Source organism: Crinia signifera, chromosome 12 (assembly GCF_055691185.1).
Source record: "Crinia signifera chromosome 12, ASM5569118v1, whole genome shotgun sequence".
Taxonomy (NCBI): Eukaryota; Metazoa; Chordata; class Amphibia; order Anura; family Myobatrachidae; genus Crinia; species Crinia signifera.
Window position 1 is genome coordinate 53,408,142 of NC_139228.1, and position 22,394 is coordinate 53,430,535.

At 50.2% G+C, this 22,394-nt stretch overlaps 1 protein-coding gene and 2 long non-coding RNA genes across 5 annotated transcripts; 1 reads left to right on the forward strand and 2 right to left on the reverse strand.

Moving 5' to 3' along the window:
* Nucleotides 1–10,630: 10,630 nt before the first annotated feature.
* On the forward strand, nucleotides 10,631–16,682 carry LOC146049483 (uncharacterized). Of its 3 annotated transcripts, XM_083166028.1 has the most exons (6): nucleotides 10,631–10,872; nucleotides 12,408–12,668; nucleotides 12,754–13,090; nucleotides 13,166–13,474; nucleotides 13,584–14,691; nucleotides 16,601–16,682. In XM_083166028.1, exons 1-5 carry the CDS (start codon nucleotides 10,663–10,665, stop codon nucleotides 14,249–14,251), a joined length of 1,785 nt encoding a protein of 594 aa, XP_083022154.1. In that variant the 5' UTR covers nucleotides 10,631–10,662; the 3' UTR covers nucleotides 14,252–14,691; nucleotides 16,601–16,682. The 3 variants fall into 3 exon arrangements, with proteins under 3 accessions (XP_083022154.1, XP_083022152.1, XP_083022153.1); XM_083166026.1 differs by having other exon boundaries at nucleotides 12,754–13,474; XM_083166027.1 differs by lacking the exon at nucleotides 16,601–16,682 and having other exon boundaries at nucleotides 12,754–13,474; nucleotides 13,584–14,752.
* A 2,594-nt stretch (nucleotides 16,683–19,276) lies between these two features.
* LOC146050700 (uncharacterized) lies at nucleotides 19,277–19,847 on the reverse strand. The gene is made up of 3 exons (XR_014466347.1): nucleotides 19,713–19,847; nucleotides 19,492–19,631; nucleotides 19,277–19,410 (listed from the first exon to the last, which is right to left on the reverse strand). It is a non-coding gene; the product is annotated as an uncharacterized LOC146050700 (long non-coding RNA).
* Nucleotides 19,848–20,605: 758 nt separating this feature from the next.
* Nucleotides 20,606–21,604, reverse strand: LOC146049850 (uncharacterized). Its single transcript, XR_014466221.1, has 4 exons — nucleotides 21,249–21,604; nucleotides 21,045–21,165; nucleotides 20,821–20,960; nucleotides 20,606–20,739 (listed from the first exon to the last, which is right to left on the reverse strand). It is a non-coding gene; the product is annotated as an uncharacterized LOC146049850 (long non-coding RNA).
* Between the last annotated feature and the right edge of the window lie 790 nt (nucleotides 21,605–22,394).

A 22,394-nucleotide genomic window follows, 5' to 3' on the forward strand; every position in this document is an offset into this window, starting at 1 on the left:
TAAAGCCTGTTGACCTTTTTAATTTGTCAACTTATTGACTGTTGACCAATACGCACTAAATGACTTATTAAAATATGCGGCTTAGAATGGACTATCTGAGCGATATCTTGTAGTGCGCACATTGTTATCGACCTCCCATCCGTCGGCACATGCGGGTCAACTTTGGCTATGTATCCAATGACCTCATGTTCAGCAGTCACAGGTGACCTCACTAAATGATATCGGTAACCAATATCATTCAGTGTGTAAGTGCTATCTAGCTGACCAGCGGCATCGCCTATATATCTTATACCACTTTTACACCAGAGCTGCCGAGTCGCACCCAGGTTTTTGAACTTGGCTCCAACCCGGATGTGACCCGGCAGTTGTTCCTTTTACAATGGCATCCTCCGGCATTATGCTGCGTGGGCGACAACAGCGAAGGCGGGCCCTGAGCCGTCACTTGGAGATGACATCATCTCCAAGCCCCGGGAAACCTGCCAGCCGGGGGTGTGGATCAGCATGTAGTTAGACAGTCATTAAGGCGACACCATTAGGTCGACATGCATTTAGGTCGACATGAGTCCAGGTCGACATGGGTTAGGTCGACATGGTCATTATGTCGACAGTGTCATTCGGTCGACAGCCAAAAGGTCGACATGGGGTTTTTCACCATTTTTTTACCCGAATGTTGTCACACAGTCAACATGGACACAGGTTAAAGTGCACCGCGTCCCCAAGCTGCGCTCGCAATGCTTCGGGGTTGGTGCCTCGCTATGCTTGGCACACTATTTTATTTTCCCATCACGCCCTAGTGGATGGTAGAGCGTGAAATACCGCCTGTCGGCACATGTTGGCTCAAAAAACAGTGAAAAACCCCATGTCGACCTTTTGACTGTCGACCTAACCAACGTCGACCTAATGACCCTGTCGTTTTAACCCATGTCGACCTAGACACATGTCAACCTAAATGCATGTCACCTAATGACTGTCTAACAACTTGCTGGTGACCCAATGACCGTATTCCCCATCCGGGACCCCAGCAACACTGTCCGACATGCTGGGGGCCAAGCCCAGCACCAGGGAAAGCTGCTGGGCTGCCCCCAGCCCCGTTCTGTGAGGTGAATGGATGCCGCACACAGGCATCCATTCACCTCCTCCCAGCAGCGGAGGCTGTACACGGCCCCTGCCAGGGGCGGATTGGCCCACCGGGAAACCGGGCCATTTCCCGGTGGGCCGGCCCAAAACTCATTAAAAGGGGCCGGCCACGCTCCCCCCTGGGCTGGCTGGGCCGCAGCACTTTGCCCAAATCAAAAATGGCCGCGGGAGGAGTGCTGCGCATGCGCGCGCAGCACCTCCCAGGCTCCCAGCTCCTGTTCCCCCTCCACCCGGCCAGCAGAAGAAAGAAGAACAGCAGCAGCAGGTGATCCACCCCCCCCCCCCCCGGGCATACCACCAGCACCCCCCCCTGGGCATACCGCCACTACACACACACCCCCCCCCCCGCGGCATACCACCGCTGCCCCCAGCTCCCCCGGCTCGCATTAGCGCATACCGCCACCCCCAAGGCCAGGTTTCGAGACCCAATCCGCCCCTGGCCCCTGCCCAACCTCTGGGCTGACCGCAGGACGCTGCGGTCTGGAGGTATGGGCTTCCCTATTGGTCAAAATGGGTCCCTGGTTCAGATGACCTGGGTTACCCATTTACACGGCCCCTGACTCCGGGGAAGTGCCGTGTCCGACCATGAGCATTTTTTTTACCCCATTTACACCAAGCCCCGACCCGGAGTGGAGCAGCAATAACCCGGATCGAGGCTCTGGTGTAAAAGAGATATTATAGTTACCCCCCTCATCTTCTAGTGTTTATGGGGCTTTAGTTGCAAAGCAGATAGTGGTAAATCATAAGCAGGGCCGCCACTAGAAATTTTGGGGCCTGGAACTGACCTTCAGTGGCACTCCCCCTGCCCCCCCACTCGTGCCCGCCTGCACCCCGTCCTTATCTACATAACATACATTTTATTTACAATCTTAGACAATCACTCACATATACTGTACACTTACTAGGCTATGATATGAGGGTAAGTGCATAGCTACCTTCTCCTCAATGCAATAAGATTAATCTTTCTGCCCCTCTCTCTCCAACCTAACAACTCATACACTACTTAGCTGGCATATTCACAAAGGGCCTAATTCTAGTTCACTCGCAAAAGCAAATTCTCTCTCTAATGGACAAAACCATGTGCACTGCAGGGGGGCAGATGTAACGTGCAGAGAGAATTAGATTTGGGTGGGGTTTGTACTTCAAACTGATATCTATATTGCAGTGTAAAAATAAAGCAGCCAGTATTTACTCTGCACAGAAACAAAATAACTCACCCAAATCTAACTCTCTCTGCACATGTTACATAAGCCCCACCTGGACAGCATGGCATTATCCATTAGAGAGAGAATTTGCTTTTGCAAGTTAACAAGAATCATGCCCAGAGTGGGTTATTCTCGTTGACATGCAGTGCTGCGAAGATCGCAGTGCTGCATTTAATTTTTCGCCCTCGTCCACAATTGCCACTGGCCCCCTTCGCAGCCCGAATCCCACCGCGCGACTGCGAATGGATGTTTGGCATGAACATAGCCTGTCTACTTTATCATTTTCAACCTAATATACTACACCCATAGCAAATTGGAGGGTTTTTTATATTCTAAAGACTCCTCCACAATATCTGGTACTTGGAAGGAGAATTAAGTCGTCAGGATAAGGAATAACAAGACCTCTCACCTCCGAAAATAAAACGGCTGCCACCATCTGGGTAGTCCACACTTTTTGGAGAAATATTGTACTCACATGCCAGAAGGGGCAATCATTTATTTATTCTTTTCTTTTAAACCTCACATCTGTAGACTTACCAATATCCGGAATGTGATGCATTTCAGAGACTGGTTCCCGCCATCTACGCATCACAAATCTCGCCTCAGGAACCCTCCGCAGGAATGGCAAGAGAGGTGAGTAGGACCGAACGTGCACAGCAGTACCACTTCCACACTGGGTATGGAGCATTGGATAGACAGCAACTAGGTCAACAATCATTAGGTCAACACCACTAGGTCGACATGCATGAAGGTCGACATTACTGAATGTTGACATGGGTCATTAGGTCGACACAAGCATTAGGTCGACAATCAAAAGGTCGACGTGGGGTTTATCATGTTTTTTTTGTCCTGAATGTCAACACAGTCGACATGGACACAGAAATGTAGCGCCGCGTCCTCTCAGATGGCTTGTTGCACTCGACATGCGTCCGGCTCGGTGCCTCGCTACGCTCATCAAACTATTTTATTCTACCACCACAGCCTAATGGATGGTAGGGCATGTCGGTTCCCCAAAAAATGTGAAAAACCCCATGTCGACCTTCCCCATGTTGGTCTAATGCTTGTGTCGACCTTATGACCCTGTTGACCCAACCCATGTCGACCTTCCTGCGTGTCGACATTCAGTCATGTCGACCTTCATGCATGTCGACCTAGTGGTGTCGACCTAAAGCTTGTCGACTTAGTGAATGTATACCTTCACACGGGGTAGATGTATGAAGCAGTGATCAAGTGCCTGGTACTTTATCACCGGCCAATCAGCTCCTGACTGCCTCTTTTTAAACCTAGCCTGTAATTTAAAGGCCCCCATACACTATGCGATTATGGCACGATTTCACCCAATTCGGATGAATCGGGCCTTGAAATCGGCCCAAATCGCACTTGCAGACACCCCGTCCGATCCGATGCGCGGTCCCATGCACATCGGATCGGGGTCGGGAGGTCGGACGGCTGCACATAAGATTTGCTAAATCTTATGTGCAGCCCAGCCCCGGAGCCGTGCGGGGGATGACAGCGGGCGGGGGATGCCGGCTATAGAGAGCCGAGCAGGGGGAGGCTGCATAGGAGGGTGAGGGCCGGGCAGAAGGAGGGTGACAGCGGGAGCAGCGTGCCGGGCAGGGAGGATTACGCTGGCTGCCGGGCAGCGGCGGGAGCCGGAAGGAACACACTTACTTGAAAAAAAAAAAAAGCCCATACAGATGAGACTAGCAAGCCATTGATTGGCTGAGACCTCTCTCAGCCAATCAGCGATTGGCTGAGAGAGGTCTCAGCCAATCAATGGCTTGCTAGTCATTCTGTATGGGCTTTTTTTTTTTTCAAGTTATCTGTGTTCCTCCCAACTCCCGCCACTGCCCGGCAGCCAGCGTCATCCTCCCTGCCCGGCGCGCTGCTCCCGCTGTCACCCTCCTCCTGCCCGGCTCCCTATGCAGCCTCCCCCTGCTCGGCTCTCTATTAGCCGGCATCCCCCGCCCGCTGATGACTACCCGCACGGCTCCCTCCTCCTGCAGCTCCCCGGGGACCGCATATGATAAATCCATGCGATTTATCATATGCAAACCTTGGCACATCAAGTGCCTAATCGTGTGTCCCCCTCCCGGGGAGCTGCAGGGTGAAATCAGGTCCGACTTGTCCTTAGGACAAGTCGGACTAATGTATGGGGGCCTTTACAGTCAGGATCTTATTGGCCGGTGATAAAGTACCAGGCACCTTATCACTTCTCCTCCCTTATCACTGCTTCATATACATCTACCCCAGAGCTCCTCACAGGGAACAGGGGTGTTGAGAGCTGTGGCGAGCCCAGGTAATTTTTCCAGGGACATGGCCTAAAAACATGCAGTGTGTCCATGCCCCTTTATGCAAATGTATGCTTACAAATATTTTTAGCTTTATTTACAGATTTGGGGGGTTATGTGTTATTTAGAGGAGGGGGTCCGGCTCACCTGCCGGACCCCGGCTGAGCATTGTAGAGATGCTCATTAGTAAGTGTATCAATGATAGATAAGCCCATTTGTGTTACATTGAGTTTGTGGAGAGTCATAAAAGACCCATTTTCCTGCCAGGTCATTATTCCCCATGATGAACTCTTTTTGTAGCAGATAATCGCTGCTAAGTGTCCTTGTTTCCCAGCAGTGGCTTCATAGCTTGTATTTGAGTTTTGCTTGTTAAAGTTAATATGATCTAATTAAGACGTCGACTCGTATCCAGAAGCCGCAGCTGAAGCCCTTGTTATAATGGGAGCAGTTACTATGATGGCGCACCCGTCAAAGTGTCTATAACAGCCTTCAGTGATGAACTGCCACTCAGGACATGCGTGTTCACTTCTGCGGAGCGAACTCAAGTGATCACATGTATCGGAGAGTAACAATTGCGAGATTTCATTGTTTTATCATTTCTGGGCAGATAGATGACAAAGCCACCTGGAACATGCACCACCGCACAGGGCACTGCAAGGCAGGGGGCGCTGTTCTGCAGCACCTCTCTATTTTCTATTTTGGTCGATCACAACTTCCTCCTCTTTAATTCCCGGCATCATCTGGCTGCCCCCATCCAGGGCTGCCACTCTGCACACCCCCTCGCGTGCGCTGGCACCCCCCCTTCCTCACGCGCCGGCACCCCGCCTCCCCCCCCCCCCAATTACTATTACTCACCAGCGGTGGCGGCGGCACAGCATCTTCTCCCTCCGGGACTCGGAGCACTCGCTGCACAGAGAAGCCTGCAGAGCGCAGAGTCCCTCTGTATCCTAGGCTCTGCAGGCCGCCGGCGCCGGATGGGGGGATTTGTGCGGGGGGTGCCATGCCACTGTGGGCAGCTGTCAGGGGCCCGGGACAGCTGTACCCCTGGCACCCCCCTGTTGGGTCCCCTGCCCCCCTCTCCCCCCTTACACCCATAAGCACCTTCAGTCACACACTGCTATATTTAAGGCACACATTTTTGAATATTCTCATATGTCCCATAAAATAACTCTATGGGCGGTATTCAATGACCTGAATCGCTGGTCACAGCGATTCAGGTATCACATTCGCCAGTCAATCGCCGGTTTTTTGACGGCGATTCGCCACGCGTAGGGATTCGTCTGAAGTCGCCGGGACTAGCTGTGTCACCCTATTCAACGTGGCTGAGAATCGCCGCCCCCAACGGCGATTCTCAGCCAATCCAGCGTATCTGGTGACTGGGTGGAGGGCGGGTGTATATATTCCTGCTCTTCCATCTAATATATAAGTGACTTCCCTGCTGCGCAGCTCTGCTATTAGCTTTCAGCAGGGGTGGAGTGAGTTGCTGCAGCTAATAGTTCTCCCTGAACACGTGCAGAGAGCAGAGAGCAGAGAGCAGAGCCTGGAGCCTGGAGCCTGGAGCGTGGAGCGTGGAGTGGAGTGCATATTTTCTTTTGCAGGTGAGTATTGTGATGTGTTTGTACTGCAATGCTATGGGGCTTTGTTGTATGGGGAGGGTGAGTGTTTGTTTGTTTGCAGTATGTGTGCCCCCCGTTTTTTGGGGGGGTTTTAAACTTTTTTTTGCTTGAGTGTTTTATTTATTTTTTTATTACTGTGCTTGGTGCAATGTGCAGCCATGCTGCATGCTTGTTTGGGGTGCTGGAGTGTTGTGGTGGGTGCCCTTCATGCTTTGGGCGTGGTCGTGAGTCCCCATTTTAAAATGACTGCAGCCAAAAAAAAAGGAAAAAAAAAAAAAAAAACCTGCAGCCATTTTAAAATGGGGGCCCTGGGTCACGAACATAGCATGTCGGGATCCCCCCCACTACACCCCAGCATCCCTGACAAGCATGCCTGCACCTTGCACCCCTCTTGGGTTCGCCTCGCCCCTAAGTGTCATTTTCTCAAAATTGCCTGTTTGGGGTTTTTTTAAGTGTGGATCATGTGTGGGTGCCATGTGCGGCCATGCTGCATGCTTGTTTGGGGTGCTGGAGTGTTGTGGTGGGTGCCCTTCATGCTTTGGGCGTGGTCGTGAGTCCCCATTTTAAAATGACTGCTGCCAAAAAAAAAGGAAAAAAAAAAAAAAAACCTGCAGCCATTTTAAAATGGGGGCCCTGGGTCACGAACATAGCATGTCGGGATCCCCCCCACTACACCCCAGCATCCCTGACAAGCATGCCTGCACCTTGCACCCCACTTGGGTTCGCCTCGCCCCTAAGTGTCATTTTCTCAAAATTGCCTGTTTGGGGTTTTTTTTAAGTGTGGATCATGTGTGGGTGCCATGTGCGGCCATGCTGCACGCTTGTTTGGGGTGCTGGAGTGTTGTGGTGGGTGCCCTTCATGCTTTGGGCGTGGTCGTGAGTCCCCATTTTAAAATGACTGCAGCCAAAAAAAAAGGAAAAAAAAAAAAAAAAACCTGCAGCCATTTTAAAATGGGGGCCCTGGGTCACGAACATAGCATGTCGGGATCCCCCCCACTACACCCCAGCATCCCTGACAAGCATGCCTGCACCTTGCACCCCTCTTGGGTTCGCCTCGCCCCTAAGTGTCATTTTCTCAAACTTGCCTGTTTGGGGTTTTTTTAAGTGTGGATCATGTGTGGGTGCCATGTGCGGCCATGCTGCATGCTTGTTTGGGGTGCTGGAGTGTTGTGGTGGGTGCCCTTCATGCTTTGGGCGTGGTCGTGAGTCCCCATTTTAAAATGACTGCTGCCAAAAAAAAAGGAAAAAAAAAAAAAAAACCTGCAGCCATTTTAAAATGGGGGCCCTGGGTCACGAACATAGCATGTCGGGATCCCCCCCACTACACCCCAGCATCCCTGACAAGCATGCCTGCACCTTGCACCCCACTTGGGTTCGCCTCGCCCCTAAGTGTCATTTTCTCAAAATTGCCTGTTTGGGGTTTTTTTTAAGTGTGGATCATGTGTGGGTGCCATGTGCGGCCATGCTGCACGCTTGTTTGGGGTGCTGGAGTGTTGTGGTGGGTGCCCTTCATGCTTTGGGCGTGGTCGTGAGTCCCCATTTTAAAATGACTGCTGCCAAAAAAAAAGGAAAAAAAAAAAAAAAACCTGCAGCCATTTTAAAATGGGGGCCCTGGGTCACGAACATAGCATGTCGGGATCCCCCCCACTACACCCCAGCATCCCTGACAAGCATGCCTGCACCTTGCACCCCACTTGGGTTCGCCTCGCCCCTAAGTGTCATTTTCTCAAAATTGCCTGTTTGGGGTTTTTTTAAGTGTGGATCATGTGTGGGTGCCATGTGCGGCCATGCTGCATGCTTGTTTGGGGTGCTGGAGTGTTGTGGTGGGTGCCCTTCATGCTTTGGGCGTGGTCGTGAGTCCCCATTTTAAAATGACTGCTGCCAAAAAAAAAGGAAAAAAAAAAAAAAAACCTGCAGCCATTTTAAAATGGGGGCCCTGGGTCACGAACATAGCATGTCGGGATCCCCCCCACTACACCCCAGCATCCCTGACAAGCATGCCTGCACCTTGCACCCCACTTGGGTTCGCCTCGCCCCTAAGTGTCATTTTCACAAAATTGCCTGTTTGGGGTTTTTTTAAGTGTGGATCATGTGTGGGTGCCATGTGCGGCCATGCTGCATGCTTGTTTGGGGTGCTGGAGTGTTGTGGTGGGTGCCCTTCATGCTTTGGGCGTGGTCGTGAGTCCCCATTTTAAAATGACTGCTGCCAAAAAAAAAGGAAAAAAAAAAAAAAAACCTGCAGCCATTTTAAAATGGGGGCCCTGGGTCACGAACATAGCATGTCGGGATCCCCCCCACTACACCCCAGCATCCCTGACAAGCATGCCTGCACCTTGCACCCCACTTGGGTTCGCCTCGCCCCTAAGTGTCATTTTCACAAAATTGCCTGTTTGGGGGTTTTTTAAGTGTGGATCATGTGTGGGTGCCATGTGCGGCCATGCTGCATGCTTGTTTGGGGTGCTGGAGTGTTGTGGTGGGTGCCCTTCATGCTTTGGGCGTGGTCGTGAGTCCCCATTTTAAAATGACTGCTGCCAAAAAAAAAGAAAAAAAAAAAAAAAAAACTGCAGCCATTTTAAAATGGGGGCCCTGGGTCACGAACATAGCATGTCGGGATCCCCCCCACTACACCCCAGCATCCCTGACAAGCATGCTTGCACCCCACTTGGGTTCGCCTCGCCCCTAAGTGTCATTTTCTCAAAATTGCCTGTTTGGGGTTTTTTTTAAGTGTGGATCATGTGTGGGTGCCATGTGCGGCCATGCTGCACGCTTGTTTGGGGTGCTGGAGTGTTGTGGTGGGTGCCCTTCATGCTTTGGGCGTGGTCGTGAGTCCCCATTTTAAAATGACTGCTGCCAAAAAAAAAGGAAAAAAAAAAAAAAAACCTGCAGCCATTTTAAAATGGGGGCCCTGGGTCACGAACATAGCATGTCGGGATCCCCCCCACTACACCCCAGCATCCCTGACAAGCATGCCTGCACCTTGCACCCCACTTGGGTTCGCCTCGCCCCTAAGTGTCATTTTCACAAAATTGCCTGTTTGGGGTTTTTTTAAGTGTGGATCATGTGTGGGTGCCATGTGCGGCCATGCTGCATGCTTGTTTGGGGTGCTGGAGTGTTGTGGTGGGTGCCCTTCATGCTTTGGGCGTGGTCGTGAGTCCCCATTTTAAAATGACTGCTGCCAAAAAAAAAGGAAAAAAAAAAAAAAAACCTGCAGCCATTTTAAAATGGGGGCCCTGGGTCACGAACATAGCATGTCGGGATCCCCCCCACTACACCCCAGCATCCCTGACAAGCATGCCTGCACCTTGCACCCCACTTGGGTTCGCCTCGCCCCTAAGTGTCATTTTCTCAAAATTGCCTGTTTGGGGTTTTTTTTAAGTGTGGATCATGTGTGGGTGCCATGTGCGGCCATGCTGCACGCTTGTTTGGGGTGCTGGAGTGTTGTGGTGGGTGCCCTTCATGCTTTGGGCGTGGTCGTGAGTCCCCATTTTAAAATGACTGCTGCCAAAAAAAAAGGAAAAAAAAAAAAAAAACCTGCAGCCATTTTAAAATGGGGGCCCTGGGTCACGAACATAGCATGTCGGGATCCCCCCCACTACACCCCAGCATCCCTGACAAGCATGCCTGCACCTTGCACCCCACTTGGGTTCGCCTCGCCCCTAAGTGTCATTTTCACAAAATTGCCTGTTTGGGGTTTTTTTAAGTGTGGATCATGTGTGGGTGCCATGTGCGGCCATGCTGCATGCTTGTTTGGGGTGCTGGAGTGTTGTGGTGGGTGCCCTTCATGCTTTGGGCGTGGTCGTGAGTCCCCATTTTAAAATGACTGCTGCCAAAAAAAAAGAAAAAAAAAAAAAAAAAACCTGCAGCCATTTTAAAATGGGGGCCCTGGGTCACGAACATAGCATGTCGGGATCCCCCCCACTACACCCCAGCATCCCTGACAAGCATGCCTGCACCTTGCACCCCACTTGGGTTCGCCTCGCCCCTAAGTGTCATTTTCTCAAAATTGCCTGTTTGGGGTTTTTTTTAAGTGTGGATCATGTGTGGGTGCCATGTGCGGCCATGCTGCACGCTTGTTTGGGGTGCTGGAGTGTTGTGGTGGGTGCCCTTCATGCTTTGGGCGTGGTCGTGAGTCCCCATTTTAAAATGACTGCTGCCAAAAAAAAAGGAAAAAAAAAAAAAAAAACCTGCAGCCATTTTAAAATGGGGGCCCTGGGTCACGAACATAGCATGTCGGGATCCCCCCCACTACACCCCAGCATCCCTGACAAGCATGCCTGCACCTTGCACCCCACTTGGGTTCGCCTCGCCCCTAAGTGTCATTTTCACAAAATTTTCTTAAGGTAGGTTAATTGCACAGTAAAGGTAAAAAAATTTAAATTAATATTGCTATATCTGTGTTTATATTCCACAGGAATGTCTCATCGGACAAGGACCGTGGAACCCCTTTCCCCTCTTCTTTCTATTTCAGGTGAGACGAGTCCAGTGGAGATGACTACAAGGGAGGAAGATGGTGATAGGATATCCACAAGTAACCCTGGCCGGCCGGTGCAGGACGACATGGAGCATGGAGATCGAGAAGGAACACCTCAATCAAGACAAACAACTAAAAGGAGAAGGACACAGGTAACTTCTTTAAAACTTGATGAATAGACAGGTTTCGCAACAACGCACTAGCGCGTATTTTACCCTAAAAGTGGGCGCCGGGACCCATTAAACAGTGGCCACCGGACGCCGATGACTGTAGGTTTTATATATTTTGCTGCTGCTGCGCATCACGAACCCTGCATGAGAGCAGGTTAACTTTTCAAACTCTGCATCCTAAGTCCACTCTGCTGTTGAGAGCAGTGGGGAGGGGTGGGGGGTGGGGACAGGATAGGATGCTGTAACAGCCGCTCTCAGCAGAGTAGATCTGCGCACTGTCAGGGTGGCGGGGTAAAGGATGATGCAAATGTGACTTAGATCAGCGTGTCAGCTGGTCCAGTCCCCCGCCGCGTTGATAGCCTGCTCACCTACTCTGCTGCCCCCCCCCCCCCCCCCTTGGCAACCAGTGTGAAGATCCCGGGATCATGCAGCAGCGCAGCGCGACTTAAGCCTCACGCAGAGCCCCGGGGTCACTCCTAGTTCCAAAGATTGCACAGGAATAAACAATAGCAAAGATACCAAAGTATTACCTTTATTTTACACACGGGTTCTACATGTAAAATCAGCATTTAAAGTCTATATACATTATATACAGAAAGGTCATCAGTATTATTCACGTTATCAGAACCTTACCATGTTATCCTTCAGATTAACATCAGATGGCCAGGACACGCTAGTCCACAACTCCCAGCGCTGACGCTCGGACACTTCTCTGCCTCTCTCTCCCTGCAAACACCCACTTAAATCCCAAAGGCACCCCTCTCCACCACCCTCTGGAATTTTTAACCCTTCCTATGCTGGGTGCGGTTGCATGATATATAAAGAGGCCCTTTGATCCCAGAACCAAAAAATATACACAAACTAAACAGATTCTAATCTAAGCTTTTGGTCGCTTCTAGCCGGACCATTTGACTCTAGATATACAGTTATATTCTTTAGGTATTAAGCATTCGGGAAGACTGCCATAATTAACTTCATTGTAGCAAATCCCTTATTCATGCTACCATCACAGTTTACTAACAACATAACCAGGAGGCAGTGACGTAACCACGGGCAACGCTTATCCTCCCAGTTTCTCTTGTGTTCATAAAACGCTCTTCTTGCCTTCATATGCATATGTAGCAGTATGGGATACAGTATACAAAGCTTAGGGAACATATTACAGCCATTTACATAACATGAGGGAATATTTCCCTCCAGTAGCACACATACTCATCCTAATTGAATAACCTGTTTGGATTATTCAGTATAACATCCTATTATTGTCCGACATACAGCCCTGTGATGTCCCCTATATACAGCAGTCTGGGGAACCCAGCTCAGATATGAATACAGTCCGTGATAATTTCCGGTTATCGCCGGCATTTTGCAGTTCTCTTTGCTGAAACGCAGAAAGATGCAGGCGAACAACATATGACGGAAAGGGGCGTGGCCAAATACTTAATACATCATGAAGTTAATGTTTAATATATGCTAAATCTATGTGTAATTTTGCTGACACTGTTTGTTTTTTAAAGGCTACAGACAGAACACTGGACGAACAACCCAGTGGTTCTGGGGTCCAACCACCCGTAGCGAGAAAGAAACCTGGCAGGAAAAAAAAGGTTCCCCTAGACCAACTTGCCGAGGGAGAAGAAGAGAGCATCCCGTTCACTACTGCAGAAAGCAACGTGCTGGTTGAAATGGTCCACAAGTTCTATGACCAACTGTGTGGACAAAGAAGACAGGAAACGAGCGGTAGAGAGCGTAAAAGAATATGGGCCTCGATTGCAGAGAAGGTTCATTGTTTTTTTTTTATTAAAATAAATCCATTTAAAAAAGTGCATTATTTGATTGTTTATAATGTGATGTTTTGCATCTTAGATTACAGCAGTGAGTGGCAACGTCAGGTCGATCGACAAATGCCACAAACGATACAATGATTGTCGACGGCACACAAAACGGAAGATGGGCCAAGTCAGGCAACATCTAATTGGGACTGGAGGCGGACCACCATTACAAGTTTCATGGCAGCCGTGGGAACGAGCCATCCAGGAACACATGAATCCAATCATGGTGGAAGGTGTTCCAGGCTCTGTGGAGTCCAATGTCCGCAGAGCAGAAGTGTTGAATGCTCTGGAAGCGGAAATTCCACCTGCGCAACGAAGAAGACGGAAGACAACACCTGCAGAAACAGCACCTTCGCAAACTCAGGAGCAGGGTAATTATTTGTACTACTTTGCTCTCTCTAAAATTATATTGCAATGTTCTAAAATGTATATTCTCATTTCAACAGTTGTCGTTGCTGAAGATCGGACAGAAGACACCCATGTAAGCCAACCGGCTGAAGAACCGTCAACACAGGAAGAGACCATCACCCTTGATCTGTACTCGATCAGTCAGTTTGAATCGTCCATTCAAACAGAAGACACCTCTCAAGGATTTGAAGACAGCAGCTTGCAAACCCCACTGGGTGAAGAAGGATCTACAGCAAGTGGAGGATTGGCCCATCAGCTTCCAAGTTATCATCATTCCATCCAGGACATCGAGGAAGCGTCTGAAGATGAGGAGGAGGTGGATCCCACCAGACCACCACTGATGGATTGTAAGCTTTTGCCATTTGTTTGTAACCTTGTGGTTTTTTTTTATTTTTTTAAAGATTACAAATGTGTGAAATTGATAAAATTTATTTATCTTGTCCTTTTTTTTTATAGCCGGAATGCAGCTCGTGGAGGACATCCAGAGAGAACAGGCTCCAACGCGCGTCCATAGAGTCCGGCAATTGGCATCTGAAATAGAAGATCATCAGAACCAGTACCGGATCATGATGGAGCAGAGGATGACAGCCATGGAGAAGCATCTTGAAACACTGGCCACAACGATGTCCGACATCGAGCGAAGACGCCAGGAGGATTGGGCCGAAATAGAGCGAAGACGGCATGAAGACTGGGTGGAATCCGAACGCAGACGTCGAGAGGATAACCAGGTGATGATGACCGGGATCTACAAGTTGGTTGAGAATGCAGCGTGTCAACAGGAGACCCTGAGACAAATTTCCACCTGCCAGACACAAATTGCGGCAAGCTGCATGATGATCGCCAGTTCCCTGCAGCGGAGATACAATCCGGACAACGTGGGACAACCAGCGAGAGCCACCCCTTCACCGTGGATGCCACCATCCTCATCAAGTCGGCATCAGGAGCCTGCGCATCTCCAAACATCGTGGGCTGGATCTTCTCAGGCATACCAAGGCTACGCTGGAATGTATCCACCTCCTCCACCCTCCAGCCAAAGACCAAGGACGCCACCACATCGCACATCTCCTGCTCGAGCTTCAACCGCCCAAAGGCCGGGACCGGCGGAGGAGGACCCTGCACAGTGAACACGGTCGTATATTTCCATTTATTTTACATGTTGTTTGTTTTTATGTTAATATACAAAGCTTTCTTATCTCCTACTTTCAGTTTGTCTTTTCTTATGATTATTTAACCCTTGCAAATTTTTTCTACAGCTGTGTTCACTAAGGAGTTGGGCGTAACAGTTATGCAATGCATGCGCGTGCATGCATTGATAATTGTTGGGAAATGATGAAAGCTCCTTACATATGGTGGATGTAATAATGGGCCATAAAAAGAGCAATCTGATCCCACATTTCTACCCTTGTAATGCAACCTTTAAACCATTTGTTAATATTTATCAAAATTACACCCAGTGCAAACACCTTTTTTTTGTTTTCATTTTTTCAGGGTGCAGTGCATTGGAAATTGATTTTGAACTCCTAAAATCCAAAACGGGGAGAATGCCAAAGCTACATACCTATTGGTGAGTAATACCCAAGTGCACCCTCTAATCTATCTTGTCCCCAAATCTTGTCCCTTGTGCTAACGCCCAGACCAGGTGCATTTGAAGTGTGGCTGGCTTGTGCGTTACCACAACGCTTACTCTGCATCCGGTGCCCACAACTTGCAAGTCACATCTTGTCCCTTGTGCTAACGCCCAGACCAGGCGCATTTGAAGTGTGGCTGGCTTGTGCGTTACCACAACGCTTACTCTGCATCCGGTGCCCACAACTTGCAAGTCACATCTTGTCCCTTGTGCTAACGCCCAGACCAGGCGCATTTGAAGTGTGGCTGGCTTGTGCGTTACCACAACGCTTACTCTGCATCCGGTGCCCACATCCGGTGCCCACAACTTGCAAGTCACATCTTGTCCCTTGTGCTAACGCACAGACCAGGCGCATTTGAAGTGTGGCTGGCTTGTGCGTTACCACAACGCTTACTCTGCATCCGGTGCCCACAACTTGCAAGTCACATCTTGTCCCTTGTGCTAACGCCCAGACCAGGCGCATTTGAAGTGTGGCTGGCTTGTGCGTTACCACAACGCTTACTCTGCATCCGGTGCCCACATCCGGTGCCCACAACTTGCAAGTCACATCTTGTCCCTTGTGCTAACGCACAGACCAGGCGCATTTGAAGTGTGGCTGGCTTGTGCGTTACCACAACGCTTACTCTGCATCCGGTGCCCACAACTTGCAAGTCACATCTTGTCCCTTGTGCTAACGCCCAGACCAGGCGCATTTGAAGTGTGGCTGGCTTGTGCGTTACCACAACGCTTACTCTGCATCCGGTGCCCACATCCGGTGCCCACAACTTGCAAGTCACATCTTGTCCCTTGTGCTAACGCACAGACCAGGCGCATTTGAAGTGTGGCTGGCTTGTGCGTTACCACAACGCTTACTCTGCATCCGGTGCCCACAACTTGCAAGTCACATCTTGTCCCTTGTGCTAACGCCCAGACCAGGCGCATTTGAAGTGTGGCTGGCTTGTGCGTTACCACAACGCTTACTCTGCATCCGGTGCCCACATCCGGTGCCCACAACTTGCAAGTCACATCTTGTCCCTTGTGCTAACGCACAGACCAGGCGCATTTGAAGTGTGGCTGGCTTGTGCGTTACCACAACCCTTACTCTGCATCCGGTGCCCACAACTTGCAAGTCACATCTTGTCCCTTGTGCTAACGCACAGACCAGGCGCATTTGAAGTGTGGCTGGCTTGTGCGTTACCACAACGCTTACTCTGCATCCGGTGCCCACAACTTGCAAGTCACATCTTGTCCCTTGTGCTAACGCCCAGACCAGGCGCATTTGAAGTGTGGCTGGCTTGTGCGTTACCACAACGCTTACTCTGCATCCGGTGCCCACATCCGGTGCCCACAACTTGCAAGTCACATCTTGTCCCTTGTGCTAACGCACAGACCAGGCGCATTTGAAGTGTGGCTGGCTTGTGCGTTACCACAACGCTTACTCTGCATCCGGTGCCCACAACTTGCAAGTCACATCTTGTCCCTTGTGCTAACGCACAGACCAGGCGCATTTGAAGTGTGGCTGGCTTGTGCGTTACCACAACGCTTACTCTGCATCCGGTGCCCACAACTTGCAAGTCACATCTTGTCCCTTGTGCTAACGCCCAGACCAGGCGCATTTGAAGTGTGGCTGGCTTGTGCGTTACCACAACGCTTACTCTGCATCCGGTGCCCACATCCGGTGCCCACAACTTGCAAGTCACATCTTGTCCCTTGTGCTAACGCACAGACCAGGCGCATTTGAAGTGTGGCTGGCTTGTGCGTTACCACAACGCTTACTCTGCATCCGGTGCCCACAGCTTGCAACTCACATCTTTTCCCAAATAGGTTTTTGATACCAATTTCAAAACTTTGCTCTCCTTTTTTGCAGGTTATACCGACGGTAAGGATGAAGAATTGACACCGGGAAAGTCTTTACCATGGTATTAATTTATTTCGGAATTTAACATGTGAAAAAAAGTTAAATAAAGTTTTTCAAATATATTGACTGCTTTCTTGCTTCTGAATGTTATTAAAAAGGTATCAGATGAGTATTAATCCATTTTTCAGTTGTGAACCATTTTCTTTTGAAACGCCTGAAAAAAATGATAAAGGGTCAGTGTCAGATAAATATTAAGGTTTTTTTTTTATTTTACATGCATACAAGCTAGGAGTTTCCAGATTGGTGCCGGTTTACACCAAGTACTTTTTGGGTTTATATTTCACTGATACTCCTATTTCTAAGCTTTTCCTTAAATATGTCATTCTTGCCAAATACACCTAAATAGATTTCTGAAGGTGTCTCAGTGAAATATTGGGAGCAATCCCCGCCATCTCATAACAGTAGTGATTGATCCAAAAAGCGAATTTCTGGGCCTATTACAGGGTGATAGTTTCAGAAAGCAAATGATTTTGGGAGAGTGTTCCCATAGCTTAGATAACTTAGATTTGACCATATAATTGATTGATTTATCACTATTTTCAATAGTTTAAAAACTCTACCAAAATCAAACACAAACTCAAGCTAGCTATATTCCATTTGACATGAACTGGTTTCATGGACGAGAGGTGAATAAACATGTAAAATTTATTGATGAGAAACAACATTACTTAACACCTTGCACGCACATGACAGGTACAGCCTTTGGTCCTGCAGGTCCTGTACACTTTAGGGGTTCACCCGCTGGAGACTTCCCCGTCCAGAGACCAGCAAAAGAAACTGCAAAGAAGAAAGAAGGGGTTAATGATCGGTGACTGTCTCCTATAGCCTCCCACCACCAGTCCCCCACGTAGTTCCATACTCACCCCAGATTTGGTTTTAATGAATGTGCTCGCACATGACAGGTACAGCCTTTGGTCCTGCAGGTCTTTTTCACTTTAGGGGTTCACCCGCTGGAGACTTCCCCGTCCAGAGACCAGCAAAAGAAACTGCAAAGAAGAAAGAAGGGGTTAATGATCGGTGACTGTCTCCTATAGCCTCCCACCACCACTCCCCCACGTAGTTCCATACTCACCCCAGATTTGGTTTTAATGAATGTGCTCGCACATGACAGGTACAGCCTTTGGTCCTGCAGGTCCTGTACACTTTAGGGGTTCACCCGCTGGAGACTTCCCCGTCCAGAGACCAGCAAAAGAAACTGCAAAGAAGAAAGAAGGGGTTAATGATCGGTGACTGTCTCCTATAGCCTCCCACCACCACTCCCCCACGTAGTTCCATACTCACCCCAGATTTGGTTTTAATGAATGTGCTCGCACATGACAGGTACAGCCTTTGGTCCTGCAGGTCCTGTACACTTTAGGGGTTCACCCGCTGGAGACTTCCCCGTCCAGAGACCAGCAAAAGAAACTGCAAAGAAGAAAGAAGGGGTTAATGATCGGTGACTGTCTCCTATAGCCTCCCACCACCAGTCCCCCACGTAGTTCCATACTCACCCCAGATTTGGTTTTAATGAATGTGCTCGCACATGACAGGTACAGCCTTTGGTCCTGCAGGTCTTTTTCACTTTAGGGGTTCACCCGCTGGAGACTTCCCCGTCCAGAGACCAGCAAAAGAAACTGCAAAGAAGAAAGAAGGGGTTAATGATCGGTGACTGTCTCCTATAGCCTCCCACCACCAGTCCCCCACATAGTTCCATACTCACCCCAGATTTGGTTTTAATGAATGTGCTCGCACATGACAGGTACAGCCTTTGGTCCTGCAGGTCCTGTACACTTTAGGGGTTCACCCGCTGGAGACTTCCCCGTCCAGAGACCAGCAAAAGAAACTGCAAATCCCGCTGCTTGTAGGTCCCTCCAGAAATTATCAAGCAGGAATAGGCTGCGGAAAATAAAAAGGGGTTAGTGACACCTCACAGGGCCCGAACCCTCCCCTCCTTCCCCCAGCTGGAGCGATACTCACCGGGTAACTGCACAGTAGCCCAAGGGAAAGGCATCACGCACCCACACCTGCCAGCAGCCCTCACACATCAGGGGTTCATCCGCTGCACACAGGATCCAGCTGCTTGTAGGTCCCTCCAGAAATTATCAAGCAGGAATAGGCTGCGGAAAATAAAAAGGGGTTAGTGACACCTCACAGGGCCCGAACCCTCCCCTCCTTCCCCCAGCTGGAGCGATACTCACCGGGTAACTGCACAGTAGCCCAAGGGAAAGGCATCACGCACCCACACCTGCCAGCAGCCCTCACACATCAGGGGTTCATCCGCTGCACACAGGATCCAGCTGCTTGTAGGTCCCTCCAGAAATTATCAAGCAGGAATAGGCTGTGGAAAATAAAAAGGGGTTAGTGACACCTCACAGGGCCCAAACCCTCCCCTCCTTCCCCCAGCTGGAGCGATACTCACCGGGTAACTGCACAGTAGCCCAAGGGAAAGGCATCACGCACCCACACCTGTCAGCAGCCCTCACACATCAGGGGTTCATCCGCTGCACACAGGATCCAGCTGCTTGTAGGTCCCTCCAGAAATTATCAAGCAGGAATAGGCTGTGGAAAATAAAAAGGGGTTAGTGACACCTCACAGGGCCCAAACCCTCCCCTCCTTCCCCCAGCTGGAGCGATACTCACCGGGTAACTGCACAGTAGCCCAAGGGAAAGGCATCACGCACCCACACCTGCCAGCAGCCCTCACACATCAGGGGTTCATCCGCTGCACACAGGATCCAGCTGCTTGTAGGTCCCTCCAGAAATTATCAAGCAGGAATAGGCTGTGGAAAATAAAAAGGGGTTAGTGACACCTCACAGGGCCCAAACCCTCCCCTCCTTCCCCCAGCTTGAGCGATACTCACCGGGTAACTGCACAGTAGCCCATGGGAAAGGCATCACGCACCCACACCTGTCAGCAGCCCTCACACATCAGGGGTTCATCCGCTGCACACAGGATCCAGCTGCTTGTAGGTCCCTCCAGAAATTATCAAGCAGGAATAGGCTGCGGAAAATAAAAAGGGGTTAGTGACACCTCACAGGGCCCAAACCCTCCCCTCCTTCCCCCAGCTGGAGCGATACTCACCGGGTAACTGCACAGTAGCCCATGGGAAAGGCATCACGCACCCACACCTGCCAGCAGCCCTCACACATCAGGGGTTCATCCGCTGCACACAGGATCCAGCTGCTTGTAGGTCCCTCCAGAAATTATCAAGCAGGAATAGGCTGCGGAAAATAAAAAAAAGGGGTTAGTGACACCTCACAGGGCCCAAACCCTCCCCTCCTTCCCCCAGCGGGAGCGATACTCACCGGGTAACTGCACAGTAGCCCAAGGGAAAGGCATCACGCACCCACACCTGTCAGCAGCCCTCACACATCAGGGGTTCATCCGCTGCACACAGGATCCAGCTGCTTGTAGGTCCCTCCAGAAATTATCAAGCAGGAATAGGCTGCGGAAAATAAAAAGGGGTTAGTGACACCTCACAGGGCCCGAACCCTCCCCTCCTTCCCCCAGCGTGAGCGATACTCACCGGGTAACTGCACAGTAGCCCATGGGAAAGGCATCACGCACCCACACCTGTCAGCAGCCCTCACACATCAGGGGTTCATCCGCTGCACACAGGATCCAGCTGCTTGTAGGTCCCTCCAGAAATTATCAAGCAGGAATAGGCTGCGGAAAATAAAAAGGGGTTAGTGACACCTCACAGGGCCCAAACCCTCCCCTCCTTCCCCCAGCTGGAGCGATACTCACCGGGTAACTGCACAGTAGCCCAAGGGAAAGGCATCACGCACACACACCTGTCAGCAGCCCTCACACATCAGGGGTTCATCCGCTGCACACAGGATCCAGCTGCTTGTAGGTCCCTCCAGAAATTATCAAGCAGGAATAGGCTGCGGAAAATAAAAAGGGGTTAGTGACACCTCACAGGGCCCGAACCCTCCCCTCCTTCCCCCAGCTGGAGCGATACTCACCGGGTAACTGCACAGTAGCCCAAGGGAAAGGCATCACGCACCCACACCTGCCAGCAGCCCTCACACATCAGGGGTTCATCCGCTGCACACAGGATCCAGCTGCTTGTAGGGCCCTCCAGAAATTATCAAGCAGGAATAGGCTGTGGAAAATAAAAAGGGGTTAGTGACACCTCACAGGGCCCAAACCCTCCCCTCCTTCCCCCAGCTGGAGCGATACTCACCGGGTAACTGCACAGTAGCCCATGGGAAAGGCATCACGCACCCACACCTGCCAGCAGCCCTCACACATCAGGGGTTCATCCACTGCACACAGGATCCAGCTGCTTGTAGGGCCCTCCAGAAAGTATTAAGCAGGAATAGGCTGCGGAAAATAAAAAAAAGGGGTTAGTGACACCTCACAGGGCCCAAACCCTCCCCTCCTTCCCACAGGCGGAGCGCTACTCACGGGATAACTGAAACGTAGCCTTGGGATAGCAGCCACGCAACAACAGCGGCAAACAAAGAACCGTAGAAAACCGAAGGAACAACGGCAACAGGCCAAAACACTAACGTGCCCAAACGGAACTCTAGAAAACATAAATTAATGAAAAGTGTTAAATATCATATAACTAATCAAACAAGCCACAAACTTTGGACTACAAATACTCACATTGGGCAAAATATGACCGGATGAGTCGAGCTCTCGCGTCCACTCGTTCATTCATACCGGCGAGCAAAGCTGTTGAAAGGTCCCCATGCCGGAAAACCGCAGCATCCACGGTCACCGGCAAACGGTTTGCAATGCAAATGTTGTGTAAAATACAACAAGCATTAATTATGCCGCAAACCTTTGCCGGTGAGTATAAAAGGGCTCCGCCGGTCATGTCTAAACATCTAAACCGGCTTTTAAGGACACCGAAGGTTCGCTCAATTACAGCCCTCGCTGTCGTGTGAGCCCTTTGGTACCTTTCAGCAGCTTCGCCCACAGGATCAGATAATGGGGTCAGGAGCCAGTCCTTATTGGGATAACCCACATCACCTATGGAAACCAAAAAAAAAAATATTACATTATTAACAATGTCTGGATTTCAAGACAAATCAAAACCCCCCCCACAGCCAAAAAAAACATACTACTTACCTAACAGCCAGCCGTCCGGCATTCGGCCGTGCTCGAAATCGGCATACAGGGCGGACTGGCTTAAAATGAACGAGTCGTGGGTCGACCCAGGAAAACCCACAAGGAGGTTGGTTATTTTCATTTGGTGGTCGCAAACCACCTGAACGTTCATCGAGTGGAAGTGTTTTCGGTTCCGAAAACATTCCTCTGATGCACGCGGTGGTTTGAACGCCACATGGGTGCAGTCGATCGCGCCCAAAACACTGGGAAACTTCCATTTTGAGAAAAAGCCAAATTTGATCTCATTCCATTCGCTGTCTTGATCAGGAAATTTAATATACTGGGTCGTTAATTTGCGGAATGCCTTTATGACCTGTGCTATACAGCGGGAGAGGGTTGGCTGTGAATAACCGCATGTTTGGCTTAAAGTGGGCTGGAATGTGCCCGACGCAAAAAAATGCAACGCACCCAACAGTTTCTGGAAACCGGTGAGTGCGTGATTGCCCCGTTTCCGTGCTACCAGGTCTGGCTCCATGAGATCGTACAGCATATGGATTGCCGCAGACGAAAGGCGATAATTAGAAATCACCTCCGCCTCGGTGAGATCACCCAGTTCACGCCTAGTACGAAAGTGGCGTGGACGTGGGACTGAAACCCGCACCGACTCACCTAATGGAGCTATCGCCGGAATACTAGTGT